The sequence below is a fragment of the Cibotium barometz genome, chromosome 60 (genome assembly GCF_041138505.1).
Source record: "Cibotium barometz isolate CiBa-2024 chromosome 60, ASM4113850v1, whole genome shotgun sequence".
Classification (NCBI taxonomy): domain Eukaryota; kingdom Viridiplantae; phylum Streptophyta; class Polypodiopsida; order Cyatheales; family Cibotiaceae; genus Cibotium; species Cibotium barometz.
The window spans coordinates 27,558,334-27,576,595 of NC_141105.1; the positions used below are offsets into that span (position 1 = coordinate 27,558,334).

At 43.2% G+C, this 18,262-nt stretch overlaps 1 protein-coding gene across 1 annotated transcript in view; it reads right to left on the reverse strand.

The window, feature by feature from the left end:
- Window positions 1-18,262, reverse strand: part of LOC147605195 (uncharacterized) — a 204,783-nt gene that overhangs the window by 75,911 nt on the left and 110,610 nt on the right. Inside the window, exons 28-29 of the mRNA XM_086794295.1 lie at window positions 5,689-5,847; window positions 5,313-5,459 (exon numbers count right to left, since the gene is read on the reverse strand). Of these exons, the coding sequence (XP_086650421.1) occupies window positions 5,313-5,459; window positions 5,689-5,847 (306 nt within the window). The remainder of the gene's footprint in view (window positions 1-5,312; window positions 5,460-5,688; window positions 5,848-18,262) is intronic.

The following is an 18,262-nucleotide window of genomic DNA, read 5'->3' on the forward strand; positions in this document are numbered from 1 at the left end:
TTCCCTACTCTTTAAGGCAATCAATATAATCCATTCATTTGTTCAATTTCTCTTGTATTTGGGCATTCAAGTCAGCTACAGGTAGTGCTGATTTCTGGTGATCCTGCTGGGGAAGGGGGGATTCTATCTCCCCCCTCCAGGCATGGCTCATGGTGGTGAAGGTTACCAATGAACTCCAAGAAGTTGACGACCTGGTCCTGAATAGTGACGACTGTGGACATACTATTCCACTCCCTATTGTGGGCCGCACTTACTGGTGGGAAGGATAAATCTGCAGTGGCCAGTCCTAACATCATCCAAAATGGGTCAGGAATGATACACAACAACAGACACAAAGAAAGGTTACCATCTGAACATAGTTGCTTGTCTTGACCGGAGGCACCTGAAGATCTGTAATTCACTGGCTGCCCCATAATCCAAGTGTTGTGATTGTGCTGTTAGTCCTCAAGAGCTCCCCGCACCTGCCTCAATCTTCCCTTACTCACCTCCTCCAACTCGACCTCTGCAACTGCTTGTATACCTCCTGCCTCACCTACCGAACCTGCAGGTTCTCCCTCGCACCCTTCAAATGTTGGTGCCCTTGGAATCTCCCGTCCTCAGCACCCACCACTCACCTTCTTTACACATGGGCAACCCACTCCTTCTGGCCTCCTTCACACCATAGGCGGGCCTATCCCATTACTCACCGGCCATCTCACCCGCACGCCCCTTCACACTGCAGCCTCCACTCGACACCTTCACACACGCGGACAATTCCACGCCCTCACCAGCACTGGTGCAGGCTTTAGTCTCCATCACGGGCCCCACCCTGGCCCCACTAACCGGCTGGTCTGCGCCCTTATTCTCTGATCTTGCTTGCTTGGGTCCTTGGTGGAGAAGCGGGGCATGGAGCTCACTCTGTGTAAAGAAAATGGCATGGCCTCTCTCCTGAGAAGGGTGCAGCAGCAGCACAGCCATAGGCAGAGTAGCAGCAGAGGGCACATGACGACCCCCTTGGCTCACCTCACTCGCCTCCTTATCTCCACAGTGACACCCTTTCCTCACCTACACTTATCGCCCCCTCCACCGCTTGCTGCAGAAAGTTGGTCAGGCTGATGGCTGCACTGGAGATTGGATTAGCGCATGTGATGCAGAGGGCAGCCAATGTTGATTGGCAGAGCTGGCTGCTTCCTTGGCATGTGGACTACATCACCACTACTTCTATTCGGAGTCTGGACTTCCTTGACACCCCTCTTTTGGACAAGGGGGGTTGTGCTTTCAGTCACAAACTGCATGCAAACATTCTTGTACTTACTAATGCTCATGTGTATATGGTTTTGATGGTTGTATGGTTGGACCTAATTCCAGAGTCAACAAACTTATGCTTGAGAAGGTTGTAGGAGGTGTGATGCAGTAGGTTAGGAGCCAAGGGGGCGGAGTCTTAGACCTTCCCTTGGAGAAGATGGCTTGGTGAACAAGAGTACTCAAGCTTCTTTTTTTTTTTTTTTTTTCAGAAAGAGACTTCTATTAAGTATGAGAAAAACATACAACAGTCACAGCTATAAGCTGGAAGAGAATAGAATCACCCCAATATGTAAGGTGATTTCAACCACTGAGGAGCATCATGATGCCATGTAAGACCTGTGGTACTAGAGGAAAAGAAGATGCCATGGTCCCATTCCCGCATAAATATCACACGCTTCGCCTGCGCAGAACGAGAGGGCCCCTGAATGCAAGCCCAAGTAGCCATAAGAGTGTGGATGATATCACCCCATATAGTACTAATGCACTGAGACCCAAAAATCTGGACACCCTCAATAGCCTCCGTGCATCTAGCTCTCTAGATCTGCCATGCTGTAATACTGGCAATAATCTCCCAACTGGTGTCAACCCTCTGTCTAGGGGGTGTATAATCAGAGTGAGGAACATCCTGCACTAAACCATGTTGGGCAATACCTCTACGAATAAAAAAACAGAATCTGTACCACTGCCCTCATAAAAAAGTTGCAGACCGGACTGGGAGAGCCAAGCAACTGCCCCCCAAGTCACATGCGTGGCTTGGCCACTCAATTTGCCCATAAGTTGGGCTACAGGACCCCAAATTTGCTGTGCAATGCTGCACCCCCATAGACAATGTTGTACGGACTCAGAATCTGCAGCACATCTAGGACAAGAAGGTGCTACACCGAAAACTGATCTCCACTGATTGGTGGGGAGACCACCATGTAAGAATAACCAAAAGAAATGAGAGATCTGGCTCCTTCTGTATGAGTGCCAAAGTCTATGCCAATATCTGCGCTGTATCACTGGAGAAATATCATAGCTCTCCCAATGAGGCCTGAGAGTAGGGATCCTATGCATCTGTCGAGTGAGGAGAAGCCTGGCATTCCGAACAGTGAAACTGAAAAAAGGAAGGCTTTTCAAAGGATCGAAGGCATCAATCCACTCCCACGCTCCTGGATCCCACTGAAGATATCTGATAGGACTGCCACCATATAGCCACAAACACCAAGAGCCATGAGTCACTATCTGAGGAGAAGGTTCAATGAACCAGTGCTTCCCCGAGCGACCAACAATCCTCATTGGACTAAGCCTAGTGTTTGGTATGATCTCCTCCATACTACATCTCCTCTATCTCCCACCAGGCATGATAGAATACATGAGGAAATCTGTATCCTCCTGGCCTGGCAGAGCAATGACCTGCAGAGGTATGCCTATCCTCGAAAAAACTCCCAGCCAACTTGGATGATAGTCTCCGTGAAAGGTCCCAAAAAGCCACTCATGCGGAATAGCTGCATCAATCTGATCAATACGAATGCGAGAGCCCCTAAGATGCTGAGTGGATGCAACTCTCCGATCCTCCGGAAGACTCTTAAAGGTCTTCCAAGCAAGAACTGTGTATGCACATCTCTCCCATCCTGACCATTGCATATAATGAGATGCACCAAGTGGCCGACCAGCCTCATTCCTAATGAACTCGTTCCACATAATAGGTTGTCGGTCTGCCTCGTCCAAAGACCTAGGAAGCCTTTGTCACAAAAAATATCTCATGCTTCTCCATGCTCTGACAATGGCTACAATAAGAGGGGAAGATGGTGCCCTAATATGAGCCTCTGTGAACAAAAAACGTGTGTTGGGCATCCAGTCTCTCCCGACCCTGGGTGTACATCTGGAAATCTGAGACAAGAAAAAATCCTTCCAAGGCTCAGTGCCTCGCAGGAAACCTCTGACCACAAGTTTGCAAAGCAACGCCCTGCATTGAACATCTGGATCGATAATATTAAACCCCCCCTTTCTTTTGGGCTGAATAACTGTGAGCCAAGCAACCCTGGCACGAGTGTTTGAGGTGCTATCCAAGCCCGACCAGAGAAAATTGTGGATCAATCTCCGCAATTGGCCAATGCACGCACGAGAGAAGCACCAACAAGAGGCAATAAACCAAGCTGAGGCAAGCAAACTTGATTAGCCACCAAAGCTCTGGAGGCTAAATCTAATCTCCTGGAGCTCCAATGGAGGAGCTTCTTCCGGATACTCATAAGTACCGGAGCAAACTGCTGTGCAGGAGAAATATCAATCCCAACTTGGCATTCCAAATATCTAGTAGTACATCCTCTGTTGATCCAAGTAAAACCAAGCTCTGCACCCCAATCAACTCTCGGTGAATCACTAACCCAAAAACCAATAGATTTGTGCCAATTAATGAGTGCCCCTGCTGCCAAACGGAACTCCTCTAGTGCTACCCGGAAGGAACATAAGCATATATGTGAAGCCTCCAAAAACAGGGCTGTGTCATCACCTAACTCAGAGTCAACCAACTCCTCATGACTACGAAGAGGCAACCTCAATCCTGAAATACCAGCAGTGGAGCGGAGAAAGATGCTCATGGCCTCTGCAACTATGATATATAATAAAGGGACTAATGGGTAGCCCTGTCGTACTGAGCGAGAAATCTGACACCGCTCTCCTCTATCACCGCAAGCAAGAACTCTACTGTGGGCATCACGATACATGCATGAAACTCCCTTGATCCATCTCTGAGAGAAGCCCATATGACTAAGAGTACCCTCAAGAAAGTCCCAATCCACTCTATCATAGGCCTTCTCGAAATCCAAGAGCAGAATGGCTAAGGGTTGATTGCTCGCTTTAGCCCATTCGACGGCCTCCCAAAACGAGAAAATGTTATCAAAGATGCTCCTGCCGTGTAAGAATCCATTCTGGGTCATTGTAATTCATTGGGACGGTGAATTCTTATGACCCGTAGCAGGGTAGACTGCCCAATGAAAGCGGCAAAAGGGATGCAATTGTGTGTATGAGTTATCCCATATGCACATGGGTGTGAAAGTACCTCAAGTTGTATAAAAAGGGCATGTATTGGAGTCTTTGATTCAATTCACTCGTTTGATTGCAATTCAACTCTCTTGTTTATTGTGTTTCAATCTACTTCCTACTCTACTCACATTCTGTTTATGCTTTGTTATTTTAATAGGCTATCACGACTGCTACACACACACACAAGTATATATATTTATAGATCCATAAGAGGAAGAAGATTCGGATCTTGGTTTACATATTTGATTGTGGCCACATCATGGGCGTCACTTCATCATGGGCCACCCAGGTGTTCTTGGTTACTTTGGACATTGGCCAGGCGGATGCATACATATATCTACACTGGATTGTTGGCCAATCCGGATGGAGGTTCGGGCTTAGTTTTGAGAAAGGAAAGTGTTCTACGTCAATCCAAACGAGAGGGACTACACGCAAGCGGCTGGTATTATCTTTGCATCAGCATCATCATCATCATCATCGAACTGTTTTTCATGTTTGATTTTATACTGACAGAAAACCGGTACTTTGATCACCAAGAGTCCATAGAGCACTGTTGTTCATGTTTGATTTTATACTGACAGAAAACCGGTACTTTGATCATCAAGAGCCCATAGAGCTTTGTAATCTAGCTTTTGGCAATATAAAACTGCTAAAGCCTAAGAGGAAAGGCCTGGCCCCTCTTCAGCCCCCCATGTGGTGTCTTGTGCACAATTTACTGTACACATACATGTGATTATTCTTGCATCCATTCTATCTTGCATTGTATAGTTAATTAAGTGTTTAATTGAGATCTTCCCGCCAAGTGCCCATCATAGTTTGAATTCGAAATGACAAATCTATAGGAAAATTGTAGGGCTTGAGGCATTCCATGCATATTTCAGACAAGAAAGAAAAATAAAATGAAGAGAACTTTTGATTACGTTTGTATATTTTTAATGGTAGAAAGTTGTTACTTTGCTACTTGTATGACATTGTGTAATACAAAGTTGGGATTTGGCACATACCTTTCCACTTCCAGAGGGATCCTTCATACGAGTAGGCTTGATGTTTTTCATGATGCACACAGCCTCTATGACTAATTTGACTGGTCCAGGAGGGCTCTTCATTCCTTTTAGCTCCGAGATGTCTGCTTTAGTCAATGTATCCAGAGCCTTCATGGATAACCACAGAATTAGAATGCAAATTACATTGGTTCTAATTCTAAATCATAATCTTCATTGTTATACTGGTTCTAATTCTAAATCATAATCTTCATTGTTATACTGGTTCAAAGATATAAATATCTTAAGAAAATTAGGCATTATACATGCTCCAGTGCTATGAAACTTGGTGTTGAAAAGCATCCAAGTGACCTTAAAGTCAGGGAGATGGTAATGGCACCTTAAGCGCTGCCAGCAACATGGGCATTGCTTCTGCTAGATCAGCTTCTGTCTCTTCTTTGATAGACCTAGCTGCTTCTGCCTTCACAGACGCCGCAACCTCTTCTGCCATAACAACCTCTCTAACTTTATTTGCCCCAGCTGTTTCTTGATCAATAACCTGTCACAATTCTATGGTGAGTTTCACTGCTCATAAATGGATGGCATGGCACTAATGCAGCTTTGACCTGTGTAATGTCACATTATTAATACCCATATCAATTATTTTCGTTTGACCACTTTTACAAGAGCATTCTTATATAACCTCTGATGGTTGTGCACGTAGAATCTACAAATGTGATGTATCATTGTACCTTAACGAGTTGTTAAGAGTGTAGAAACATGAAGGGGTGGAACAGTATTGCCTTCGACACGGTTCTAGAGATAATTCCTTTTAGTAAGAAGTTGTTCATCTCCCACCTTCCTAGCTGAAAAGACGTAGAGAGAGAAGGCTGCCATAGGTAGACTTTCGTAGACCTTAATAACATCTCCTGGACATCGGCCACGATCCCTCATCAGCTCTAGATCCAAGACATGCTCGATTGCCATCGAGCTACCTTTCCATGTGACGTAGCTGAGGGAGACCTCTCGGCCATACTCATTAGCCCGAAGAGTGGTACACCATCTATTGGGGGCTGATGCTCCTCTCATGTTTCATGTTTCATTCTCCTCATATTCCACGATGAGATTTCCATTTCCATGGACAGTTTTGTATCACTCCAGTGAGATAGTTTTGATTTGTTTTATTTTATTTTCCGTTCCATGATGAGGTATGCCATGGACATTTTTAACTTCCTATATAGGGACAGAGTTGCAAAACCAATTAACCATTCAATTTCCTATATAGAGAATAGATTGCCTATATAGAGACGTCCAGTCAGAGTACTCACCATGGAGGACATTGAGGATATCCGCCATCGACCGATGAGAGACATCTTTGGATAGTGATGTATATGATGCTTACCTTTGTTGCTGGAGTTTTCCTTCCCAGATGTTATCCATTAGGAGCTCCTAGTACCTTACTTTTCCTCATAGTTGTTGTTTCAGTTTCAGTTAGTTGTTTAGTTGTTTTAGCTTTTCTTACACAAACATTGTATTAGATCCACCAATTGTTATAACCTTTTTGGTCTCATAGGTCATTTTGGCCTTTTGAAGCGTTAATATATCATTTCATTTTCATTTCTCATCAGCTTCAGATCCAGGACATGCTCCACCGCCATTGAAATACCTTTCCACGTGACATAGTTGAGGGAGACCTCTCGGGCATACTCATTAGCCCCATGCTTGATATTTTGGAGAGTGGTATACCATCTACTCGGAGCTGATGTTGCTCTCATGTTTCTATGTTCTTAGTATTCCATGATGAGTTTCCATAGACAGTTTTGTATGACCCTAGTGAGATAGCTATGTTTATGTTTTCTTTCTGTTTTATTTTCCATTCCATGATATGAGATATGCCATGGACATTATTGTATCACTTTGGTCTCATAGGTCCATTGGGGTCTTTAGTAGACGCTTAATATATCTTTCTTTCTTTCTTCTCTCGCTTTGAGTGGAGGCGTTCCTGCTCTTTATAATTGCTTGGACGGAAGGTTTTGGAGAAGGTGTCACGCAGGACTATCCAGTTGTTGCCAAAATGGTTCATTGGAAGTTGATTGAACCATTTGTCAGCCGACCCCTCCAAGGTGGAAGGAAAGAGTACCACGTAGGCCTCCCTATCCAACCCGCTTCTCTTGCACATGGTCAAGAAGCACCGCACATGGTCGTCTGCATCCTCTGTGGCAGTTCCTATAAAGGTTAGCAGCTTGACATTTACATGTTCCAACAGTTGCAAGGGGTTTAGTTACGGTCGCACCAAATTCGCACTGGCCATGAGTGAAGGTAAGGGTAAGGGTGGTGGGGGGGCTACGTGGAGGCACTAAATTGAAATTGGGTTTCCTACGACTGTAACAACAAATGGACAAGGAGATTTTTAGTGAACTTTTTGACCCACCCATGACCGCATGTTGGGCATGCAGTGCTAGACTCTCAAACTCGTAAGGAACTCCTGATTGTTGATTTCCCCAACATGATCACCAAATTTTTAGTGTACCTGTGGTGGCAGACCTTGTTGCTCCGCATGCTAGGGTTTTGCGACACCGATTGTGTCATGCGTTCACTATGTGGTAGTATGCCTCCAAGAGGATTGGATTTTCCACATGACAAATCCTGGACCTTATCCTAGATTCTCTTTCCCTCAGGTTTCGGCTGCTTTGATCTAATAGTTGATTATTCCTGTGCCTGTGCCTTGGTTTGTTGATCGAGTTGATAAGATTTGGCTCCTCACTGAGACAACTCGTTGGTGGAAACAAAACCTGAAGAAAATTTGGCATAGTCAATTGCCGCTTAACTGTAGATTGTTCTTATGGCAATGCTTGTTGGGAGTGCTCCCAATTGGAGAACTTCTTGAGAAAAGACACATAGCTGCACCAAAATGTCCTTCTTGCCCTTGCATAAAGGAAACAGTGATGCATCTTCTTTGGTCTTGTCCGCAGACCAAAAGTTTCCTTTGCTAAATTTCTCATTTTCTTCAACTCACATTTCCAGGGTATTCCTTCTCTAGATTTTTCTGGCTCTTTAGCAGGTGGCCTTCTACATTGGATCATGCTTAGTCCTTTCTAATTTAGACTAGATATTGGGCTTTCTAGACAATTTGGCATGCAAGAAATCACTTGGTTTTTCATTCCAAAAGGATTGAACGCTATCCTTACTTTCGTCAATCCTTGCGTCAGTCTTTGTTTGATTCCATCTACCTGGATCAGATAGATGATAGCTAGTTGGCTTTGTTTTTTAGGTGCTTTTAGCTTCTGTGACTGCTTTTTAAGAAGTTTGCCTCTTCTTTGAGAAATTATTTCTTTGTATAATGAAGTAATAGAAGGTAGACTTTTACAAAAAAAAAAAGGTAGTATGCTTCCAACAATCACTACTTGGCTAGGGAGATGTGTGGCTACACTGCTCCACTTCACTATGCACTCACACTCACAAGAGACTATGCTTAATGTGCACCGAAGAGACACAGACTACAAGCAATTGGCAAGACAACGCTTATTGTGGCAAAACGACACTTCAATAGAACACTGTTGAACGAAAGAGACATAGAGTTACAATAGAGACAATGAGGAAAGAGAACAATTGCATTCATTCACTAAGAGTAATCGATCCCCTTAGCAATCCCAAGGTTGCTCATTTATACCAGTGATCCAACAACCGTGAGTAGGTGCACCATTGGGGCCATAAAGTGCCTGCCATTGAACTTGGAGCGTGATTATGGAAACAGGGTTCCTAAAGTTGGAATTGGAAAAAGCACTCGTCTGGGTCAAAAAGCAAGAAAAAGCAAAAGTCAAACTTTGTTGACCAAAAAGTTGAGGGCACCATTGGAAAGAGCTCGTTGAACTGAGTCAAAAAGCTATAAGCCACTTTTTCAAAAAGCAGCTCCAGGGCCAAAAAGCAAGGCCCTGAAGTTAGAATCAAGAACTTTGATTATTATTAAAATAAAAGCAAAAGCCAAGTGGTAAAAACAAAAGCAAAGCATGGTAAAAGCAGGCCTCCCCTCAAGTATTTAAAGAACCAAGCGCCCTCTTGGTGGAGCATTGAGGAAATCTTGGAGACTCATAGAAGAAACACGTGGAGAACTCCTTGGGAAGGAAAAGCAAGAACATCATCAACCCTCTTGTGTGCTACTTCTTCAGCCTTTTGCAGCACCAACCACCACCTCTCCACCCCCCGTGAAGAAGCGCCGCCGCCCAGAGCCACTTGCTGCCGCCCAGGGCCATTTTCGCCAGCGCCACCGCCGCCCGCCCTAGAGCCGCCTGTCGCCGACATCTCCGCCGCTCCAAAATCGGAGTTTTTGCCGCTTGTTTTCTAGACTTTCTGTCACCTGTTGGTAGCTTCCGTTTGAAGAACCGCCACCTCTATTAGTGAAAGGATTGGATTAGGAAGAAAGAGCTTTTTGTGGATACTTGAGAACATTAGTTGGATTCTTTGGATTTTGGTACTAGCCTGGTGTAGGCATCTTGTGGGTCATTCTCGTGGTGAGCTCGGCATCAGTTATCTTGTGCCTTGACATTGACCCCGGCTTGATCTCGACATCGACACCTTTGTTTGATATTGTATTCATTTTTTGTATTGGTCCTGGCTTGGAAAAGCTCGTGGATTGTTCGGCAGGGCCTATTCCCCGCTCAGTGTGGTGTACCATGTAAATCCCCAATACCCATCACTCTCTTCCCCTTCTCTTTCTCTATCTCTTGTATACGTGGTTGCATCTGTCTCACTGCACGCTTCGTTGGGCTTACAGTGGTATCAAAGCAGGATTTCTCTTGAAGAAATCTTTTCTGGGGTGACACAACCATGTCGAGAGTTGAGGGAGACCAAGGGCCTCAAGAAGGGAATAACTTTGAAGACAACCCAGGAGGACATCCAGAAGAGATCCAAGGCCATCAATCTGTCTCTCGTGAGACCGTAGTCATGACATCAGCCGAATATCGAGAATTTAAAAAGTTCAAAAGGTATCTTCAAGATGAAGAGTTCCTAGCTTGGAAAGCCAAAAAGGAACAAGACTACAGAAGAGCTCAGATGTTCGAAGATTTTATCAAAGATCAAACTACCGAAGCTGAAGGTGTGGAAGCTGCCAAAGCCTACCTACGAGGTAAAGGGGTTTCCTTTAGAGAAGAACCTAGAGTCACCCGATCCATCACTTATGGAGGATAGAGAGAAGCTTCCCCCGGACGCATTTTATCAGATATAGTTTCTTCCGATCAAGCAAAAGAGAAGAAGGCAAAGGAGCCTTCAACCGGCAAAGCAGATTTCAAGCCATGAGAGAAAAGCGTAAAGTTTGATACCTTCTACGGAAAGCGGGACATTCGGAAAGCTCTATCCTTCATCAAACAGTTTGACACCGCCTTTGGAGGAGAAGACTTCTCCGAAAAGTCCAAACTACGCAAGGTTCGTATGCATTTGAAAGATGCCGCCTTGAATTGGTGGCTAAAAGTGGTTCAAGAAGGGGCTGAGCCTACCTCATGGGCTGATTTCAAAACCATGTTCAACAAGAAGTTCCTTCTCGCTACCTTTGAGGTAGATGTACAGAAGGAATGGGATGAGGTAAAGCAAAAAGCGGGAGAAAGTGTGGCAACATATCTTAATAAATTTTCAGCCGTCTCATTGAAGTTTACCTCATATACTCCTATCCCACCATTGATGGAAATGTGAAAGTTTGTAAATGGATTGCAAACAAAGCCTTATCAAGCAGTCTATATGATGGGACCCAAAAATTTGGAAGAAGCCCAAGACAAAGCCTTACAAGCCGAAGCTCTATATATGCCTTGGATGGTGGGCAAATCAAAGAGTGAGACTCGAGACTCATTCCAAAAGAAGAAATTCAAAGGGGATCTCAAGCAAGAAATGAGCCACAGGAAAAGAAGAATAAAAATGAGGAAAAACCCCCATTGTACCAAAAGAAACTATCCCGCAAGCAACTTGAGGATTATGTCAAAGAAGATAAATGTTTCAAATGTGGAAAGAAAGGACATATGGCTGCAAAATGCCCTGATAAACCAAGTCAAGAACCCAAACCGTCCCAAAGCAATGCTTTACCTAAAGAACTTCAACATCAAGATGATACTCCACCAGAGAATGGAAAATGATGATAGGGATAGACACCCGTCAATCTATTTCCTATATATATTGAGTTGTACAAACCCTAGGTCCCTCTATATATAGTTGTACAAACCCTAGGTCCCTTTATATATATATATATATCTTATGTGTGTATTCAATACACACAACACTTGTTGGGGCTAACCTATGATGTCATCTCTATTGCTCCTGTTCTCTGCACCCTCTTTGAGTTGGTCTTGTCATCTTTAGCTCTCTGCTCAACATGATATTAGAGCTATGGAGATTCCCTAATTGTTATTGCTACAAAAAGCATCATCAAAATTACAACATGCACTTTGAGGAGATTCTGTGCTTTTATGGAGATGCCCTTGGCAACTCTTCAAAGGCAAAGTGGCAAACCAACCCGTACTTATCCACTTCGATAGTGCTGCTACCCACCATTATATCCATCCACGAGTGGTTGAAGCCATGAACCTCCCTATGGATAGGTTGGAACTCCTATTACAGTAGCTGCCGCTTTTGAAGGTATGTCAGTTGAAGTAACTCCTATTTTGGGAAAGCTCCGCTTACAGATTGGGGATTATGTGGATCATGAGAACTTTGTAGTTGGTAAAATTGGACATTGTGACATAACTTTGGGTATGCCTTGGCATAAGAAGATAGATCACGACATTGATTGGGTTGGAAATAAGATTAGGTTTCCTTTTAAAGGTAAAAATGTAACTTTTGATGTAGGAGTTGAGGGGAACTCCATTCCACTCATTAGTCATGTACAAGTTCCTAAAGCAATAAAGCAATCTATTTCCTTGTACTTGATATTTGTAAGAGATCCAAAGGAATCTGAGGGTGATGAATCACTTTCAACTCTTGGTTATGAAAGGAAAGACTTCTTAAGGAAGTATGAGGATTGTTTCACAAATACTCTTCCAAGAGAGCTACCTCCAAAGAGACCGGAAGATCATAAGATTGACATCATGCTCGGAAGTTCACCTCCTAATAGACCTCGTTATCGAGTAAGTCAGACTCAATAAGAAGAGATTATGAAGGAAGTGACAGAGCTTTTGGAAAAGGGTTTGATTCGACCTAGCTCATCACCTTTTTGCTCCCCAGTTTTATTAGTTCAGAAAAAGGATGGTTCTTGGCATATGTGCATTGATTACAGGGCTCTTAATAAGATCACTGTAAAGAACAGGTTTCCTATTCTTAGGATTGATGATATTCTGGATAGATTGGATGGAGCCACTATTTTCAGCAGGATTGACTTGAAGAGTGGATATCACCAAGTCAAGATTGTTCTAGAGGACATTCACAAGACCGCATTTAGGACAACCGTCGGACTCTATGAGTATTTGGTGATGCCTTTTGGTCTTACCAATTTTCCGGCTACCTTCAACCGAATGATGGAAAGAATATTTCAAGCACATAGAAAGTTTGCAGCCACTTTCTTTGATGACATTATTGTACATTCAAAGAATGAAGAAGAACATCGAAAGCACTTAGATATGGTATTCCAAGAACTGCGGAAGAACAAGTTGTATGTGAATGGTAAGAAGAGTGAGTTCTTTTTGTCAGAGATTCACTACTTGGGCCATATAGTATCCAAGGAAGGGGTCAGGATGGATACAAAAAAGGTCAAGGCTATTGTGGAATGGCCAGAGTTGACTAGTGTGCATGCAGTTCGAAGTTTCCTTGGCTTATGCTCTTATTACAGGAAATTTGTCAAGTGGTTTGCTGTGGTAGCAAGTCCACTTCATGATTTGACAAAGAAAACCGTGGGATTTCAGTGGACCAAAGCTGAAAAAGAATCCTTTCAAAGCATTAAAATTCTATGCTAGCAAAGGACCAGCATTAATTATTCCAGATTTGTCAAAACCATTCGTGTTAGAATGTGATGCTTCAGGCGATTGCATTGGAGCAGTCTTGAACCAAGAAGGCCATGCCATGGCCTATGAGAGTCGAAGACTTCAAGGAGCCGAGAAGACTGCACCTATCTACGAGAAAGAATTGATGGCTATCATACATGCTTTGAAAATTTGGAAGCATTATCTTATGGGTGTTGAATTTGTTATCAAGACAGATCATCAAAGTGTTAGGTATTTTATGTCTCAACCTAAGATTTCAGAAAAGCATATAAGATGGGCTAGTTATTTGGACCAATTTCATTTTCAGATTATGCATACTCATGGGAAAAACAACAAAGTAGGAGGCGCTCTATCTCGAAGACCCATGACCCATGCAGTTTCCATGGGATATCATTTGGACTTTACTATGATGAAAGATCTTTATGCTACAGATGAAGATTTCAAAGACATTTGGGATAGGTTATAGAATGGAGATTTGGTGACTTCTTATGTTATCAAGGAAGGGTTTCTTACGATGCAAACCCGTTTATGTGTGACCAAGGATTTGAGACCCAAAGTAATAGAAGAATGCCATGCCCCACCTTTATGGGACATAGAGGTATCATGACAACAACTCAGGCTATGGAAAGTTATTTCTTTTGGCCTAGTATGAGAAGGGATATTGAACAATATGTTCGAGAATGTCTGGTTTGTCAAAAGGTCAAGTTTGATCAATAAAAACCCGCAGGATTATTACAACCTTTGCTAATTCCCAACATTCCATGGGAAAGTATTGCTATGGACTTCATCTTCGGATTACCAAAATCAGGGTTTGGGAATGATGAAATATGGACTATTATTGACAGGTTCAGTAAGCAAGCTCATTTCATTCCAGTAAAGAAGACCATTCGAGCAGATCATATGGCAAGATTGTTTATTCAGTAGATCTTCAAGCATCATGGATTACCCAAATCCATTGTAGGGGATAGAGATCCTCAGACTACCAGTTTCTTTTGGAGAGCACTTTTTGACAACATGGAAACGAAGCTAAATTTTTCTTCGGCTTATCATCCTTAAACAAATGGGCAAAGTGAGATTGCCAACCTCACTATATTGGATATGCTAAAGTGTTATGCTTTAGAAGCAAAGGATCAATGGGAGAAGTATTTACCATTGGTTGAGTTTGCTTATAACAACACTGTTCACTCTTCGATAGGAAAAGCTCCTTTTGAGATTATTTATGGCAAACCATTATTGTTGCCTTTTTGAAGACCAAGGACGAGATTTTCCATGCGGACGAGTTCGTTCGAGTTTTGGATACGGCCTTTGCACAGGTTTGAAAGGCTATTGAGACATCTCAAGCTAAGCAAAAGAAAGCTACAGACAAGCATAGAAGGAAGGTCATAATTAAAGAAGGGGATTGAGTGTTATTGCGATTTGAAAAAGCAAGACTCAGAAAGACAAAAGCAAAGGAGCTCAAGGAACCTAAGCTTGCCCCTAGATATTATGGACCTTTTGGTTACCAAGAAGATCAACGATGTATGTTATCGTTTGGACCTTCCAGATCATTGGAGGATACATAATGCCTTTCATGTCAGTTTATTGAAGCCATATTCAGGGCTATCCCCAAAGGAGCCTATATTGGAGGATCCACCAGAAGTGGAAGAACAAGAAGAAATCTTACAACTGGAACAGATTATATTCCATTCCGTGAGAAAAAGAGGAAGGACAGTGGTCAGGAAATTCCTCTTGAAGTTTAAGAACTATTCGCCTATGGATGCCAAATGGATGCCATAAGAGTACTTCAATGACTATCCAGATATTCTTCGAGCATATGAGGAAGCAGTTGGTCCAAATGAATTTGAAGTACAGGCTTGATGCGTCTTGAGATCAAGACAGATTTAAGAGGGAGGGATTGTAGCCCTAGCCGTCTTCATTGTATATATGTTTATACTAAAATGGAATTGATCATTATCTTGTTTATGTTATGATTGTAGTTAGACATGCTCTACTTTAGGTGGCAACGATGCCCGAAGGCCCAAGGAGTAACATTTGTATATGGGAGGCAACAATGCCAGAAGACCCATTAGATAGCAACGATGCCATATGTAATTGGACTTCGCAGTTGGGCGGTCATTGCGACCAGATGGCCTAGATGACTATATTGAATTTCGCAGTCAGGCGGTCATTATGACCAGATGGTCCAGATGACTGTATTGGATATCATAGTCGGGCGGTCAATGCGACCAGATGACTAGTTATGACTCTCGAGCAGTCCTAGTGACCAGATGGCTTTGAGGGAAGTCTGAGCGGTCCTAGTGACCAGATGGCTCAGCACGGTTTCGATGAAACCAAACAGGACAATTCATGAACAGGAGGATCAATATTTGTGCATTGCATACTGATGTATGTCTGAATTTCTTTGACTTTGTGCTGTTTTTGATGCGTGGACAATGCTTAGATTTATGGCATGTGATACTCCACTGGGCTCCAGACTACCTGGACAGTACCTAGAATACCCAGTAGATGCGAATGATGCATACTTGTTTGTTGACTAGCTTGTGTCTAGTTTTTGCAGAAGGTGAGTATACATTTATTTTCTAATCCCTGCTTTAGGCTATGAAGATCATGTACCATCAAGAACAAGGACATCGGTCAAAGAAAGGCATAAAGATGTTACCAAAGGAGAAGAAGACACCACATATATGAGGAAAGACCAGATGCACAAGAGCACCAAATGGGGCTAGTACCATATCTATGCCACAGTTGAGGACAACGGTGATATAAGAGAGAGGGAATGTAACTATTTGGTCCTTCTTGCTCTTTACACACGATAGAACTCATGCTCGGTCACATGGACAGGTTGATGGACACATGGAAACAGGGTTCCTAAAGTTGGAATTGGGAAAAGCACTCGTCTGGGTCAAAAAGCAAAAGTCAAACTTTGTTGACCAAAAAGCTTTGTTGACCAAAAAGCTAAGGGCACGATTGGAAAGAGCTCGTTGAACTGAGTCAAAAAGCTATAAGCCGCTTTTTCAAAAAGCCGCTGTAGGGCCAAAAAGCAAGGCTTTGAAGTTAGAATCAAGAACTTTGATTATTATTAAAATAAAAGCAAAAGCCAAGTGGTAAAAACAAAAGCAAAGCATGGTAAAAGAAGGCCTCCCCTCAAGTATTTAAAGAACCAAGCACCCTCTTGGTCGAGCATTGAGGAAATCTTGGAGACTCATAGAAGAAACACGTGGAGAACTCCTTGGGAAAAGCAAGAACATCATCAACCCTCTTGTGTGCTACTTCTTCAGCCTTTTGCAGCACCAACCACCACCTCTCCACCCCCTGTGAAGAAGCGCCGCCGCCGCCGCCGCCGCGCTGGCATTGCCGCCGCCCAGGGCCATTTTCACTAGCGCTGCCGCCGCCCCAGAGCCGCCTGCCGCCGTGGGCATCTCCGCCGCTCCAAAACCGGAGTTTTTGCCACTTGTTTGCTAGACTTTCTGTCACCTGTTGGTAGCTTCCGTTTGAAGAACTGCCACCTCTATTAGTGAAAGGATTGGATTGAGAAAAAAGCGCTTTTTGTGGATACTTGAGAATAGCAGTTGGATTCTTTGGATTTTGGTACTAGCCTGGTGTAAGCCTCTTGTGGGTCATTCTCGTAATGAGCTTGGCATCAGTTATCTTCTTGTGCCTCGACATCGACCCCGGCTTGATCTCGACATTGACACCTTTGTTTGATATTGTATTCATTTTTTGTATTGGTCCTGGCTTGGAAAAGCCCGTGGATTGTTCCTGAAATAAATTCCTGAAGAGGAGGCGGGACCTGTTTCCCACTCAGTGTGGTGTATCGTGTAAATTCTCAATTTCCATCACTCTTTTCCCCTTCTTTTCTCGATCTCTTGTATACGTGGTTGCATCTATCACTGCACGCTCCGTTGGGCTTACAGAGATAGACATAGTAAATGTCTCGGTGCGCACGAGCCATGAAGAGGGTGATGGTAGGTAGGTACTTCCATCAATGATTCACCAGCTTTGGGTGCCACTTGTCATGACGTCTGGACGACTGACACTTGTCAGCTGAACGGCCCACAATTGTCAGTTGCATGGCTGTTAGCTTTGGGTGCCACTTGTCATGATGTCTTGACGGTTGGCATGAGCCATGAAGAGGGTGATGGTAGGCATGTACTTCCATCAATGATTCACCAACTTTGGGTGCCACTTGTCATGTCGTCTGGACAACAAACACTTGTCAACTGGACGGCTGACAATTGTCAATTGGATGGCTGTCAATTGGACATGGGTCGGCTAGACACCGTACAATTTGAGAGGCTACATCTACATGAGATGTGTTAGTCATAACCTCTATGGAGACGCCCATTATCTTATTTCGGGATATTTTATTTTGGATGCACCTTTTATTTATATGATTTACCAGGATTAATGCGTTTAATCGATTGTGTGCGTTGACTAATATTATTTTGGGTATAGGTGATGCTTATCAGCTGTGTGCACTGGTATGATATAGTCAAGATTAATGTGTTTAATCAGCTGTGCGCGCTTAACTAATATTATTTTGGATGTAGGCGATGATTGAGTGGCGGATTATGTGTTAATCATGGATGGAACATGTGTTGGATCACTATGAGATATTTTGGAAGACATGTGAACACCTATTATGGTTTCCTCTTTTGGCATTAATATTTTTGTAAGGCTAAGACCTCAAACCTTTGTACATACCAATTAGTATTTTTATACTTTTGATAGGCCCAAGACTTTATATTTGTAGCTTGCTATATTTTTGTAAGAGCTTTTATGCCCAAAAACTCAAAAGCACTTATGCTTTCTTATCGTTTTGAAAAGCAAGCTTTTAATACGTATAAATATGGGTAAGTGGTAGAAGGGGCCACACTCATTCAGAGGAGATTTAACCCAATCTTGTGTTGATGGCGATCTCTTTCTTATTTTCAAGTTCTCTTGTTTATTTTATTTTGTTTATGTATGATTAATGCTTTTAATTTCTTTCTAGTCTATTGTTCGCTCTAATTTTTGTGCTTG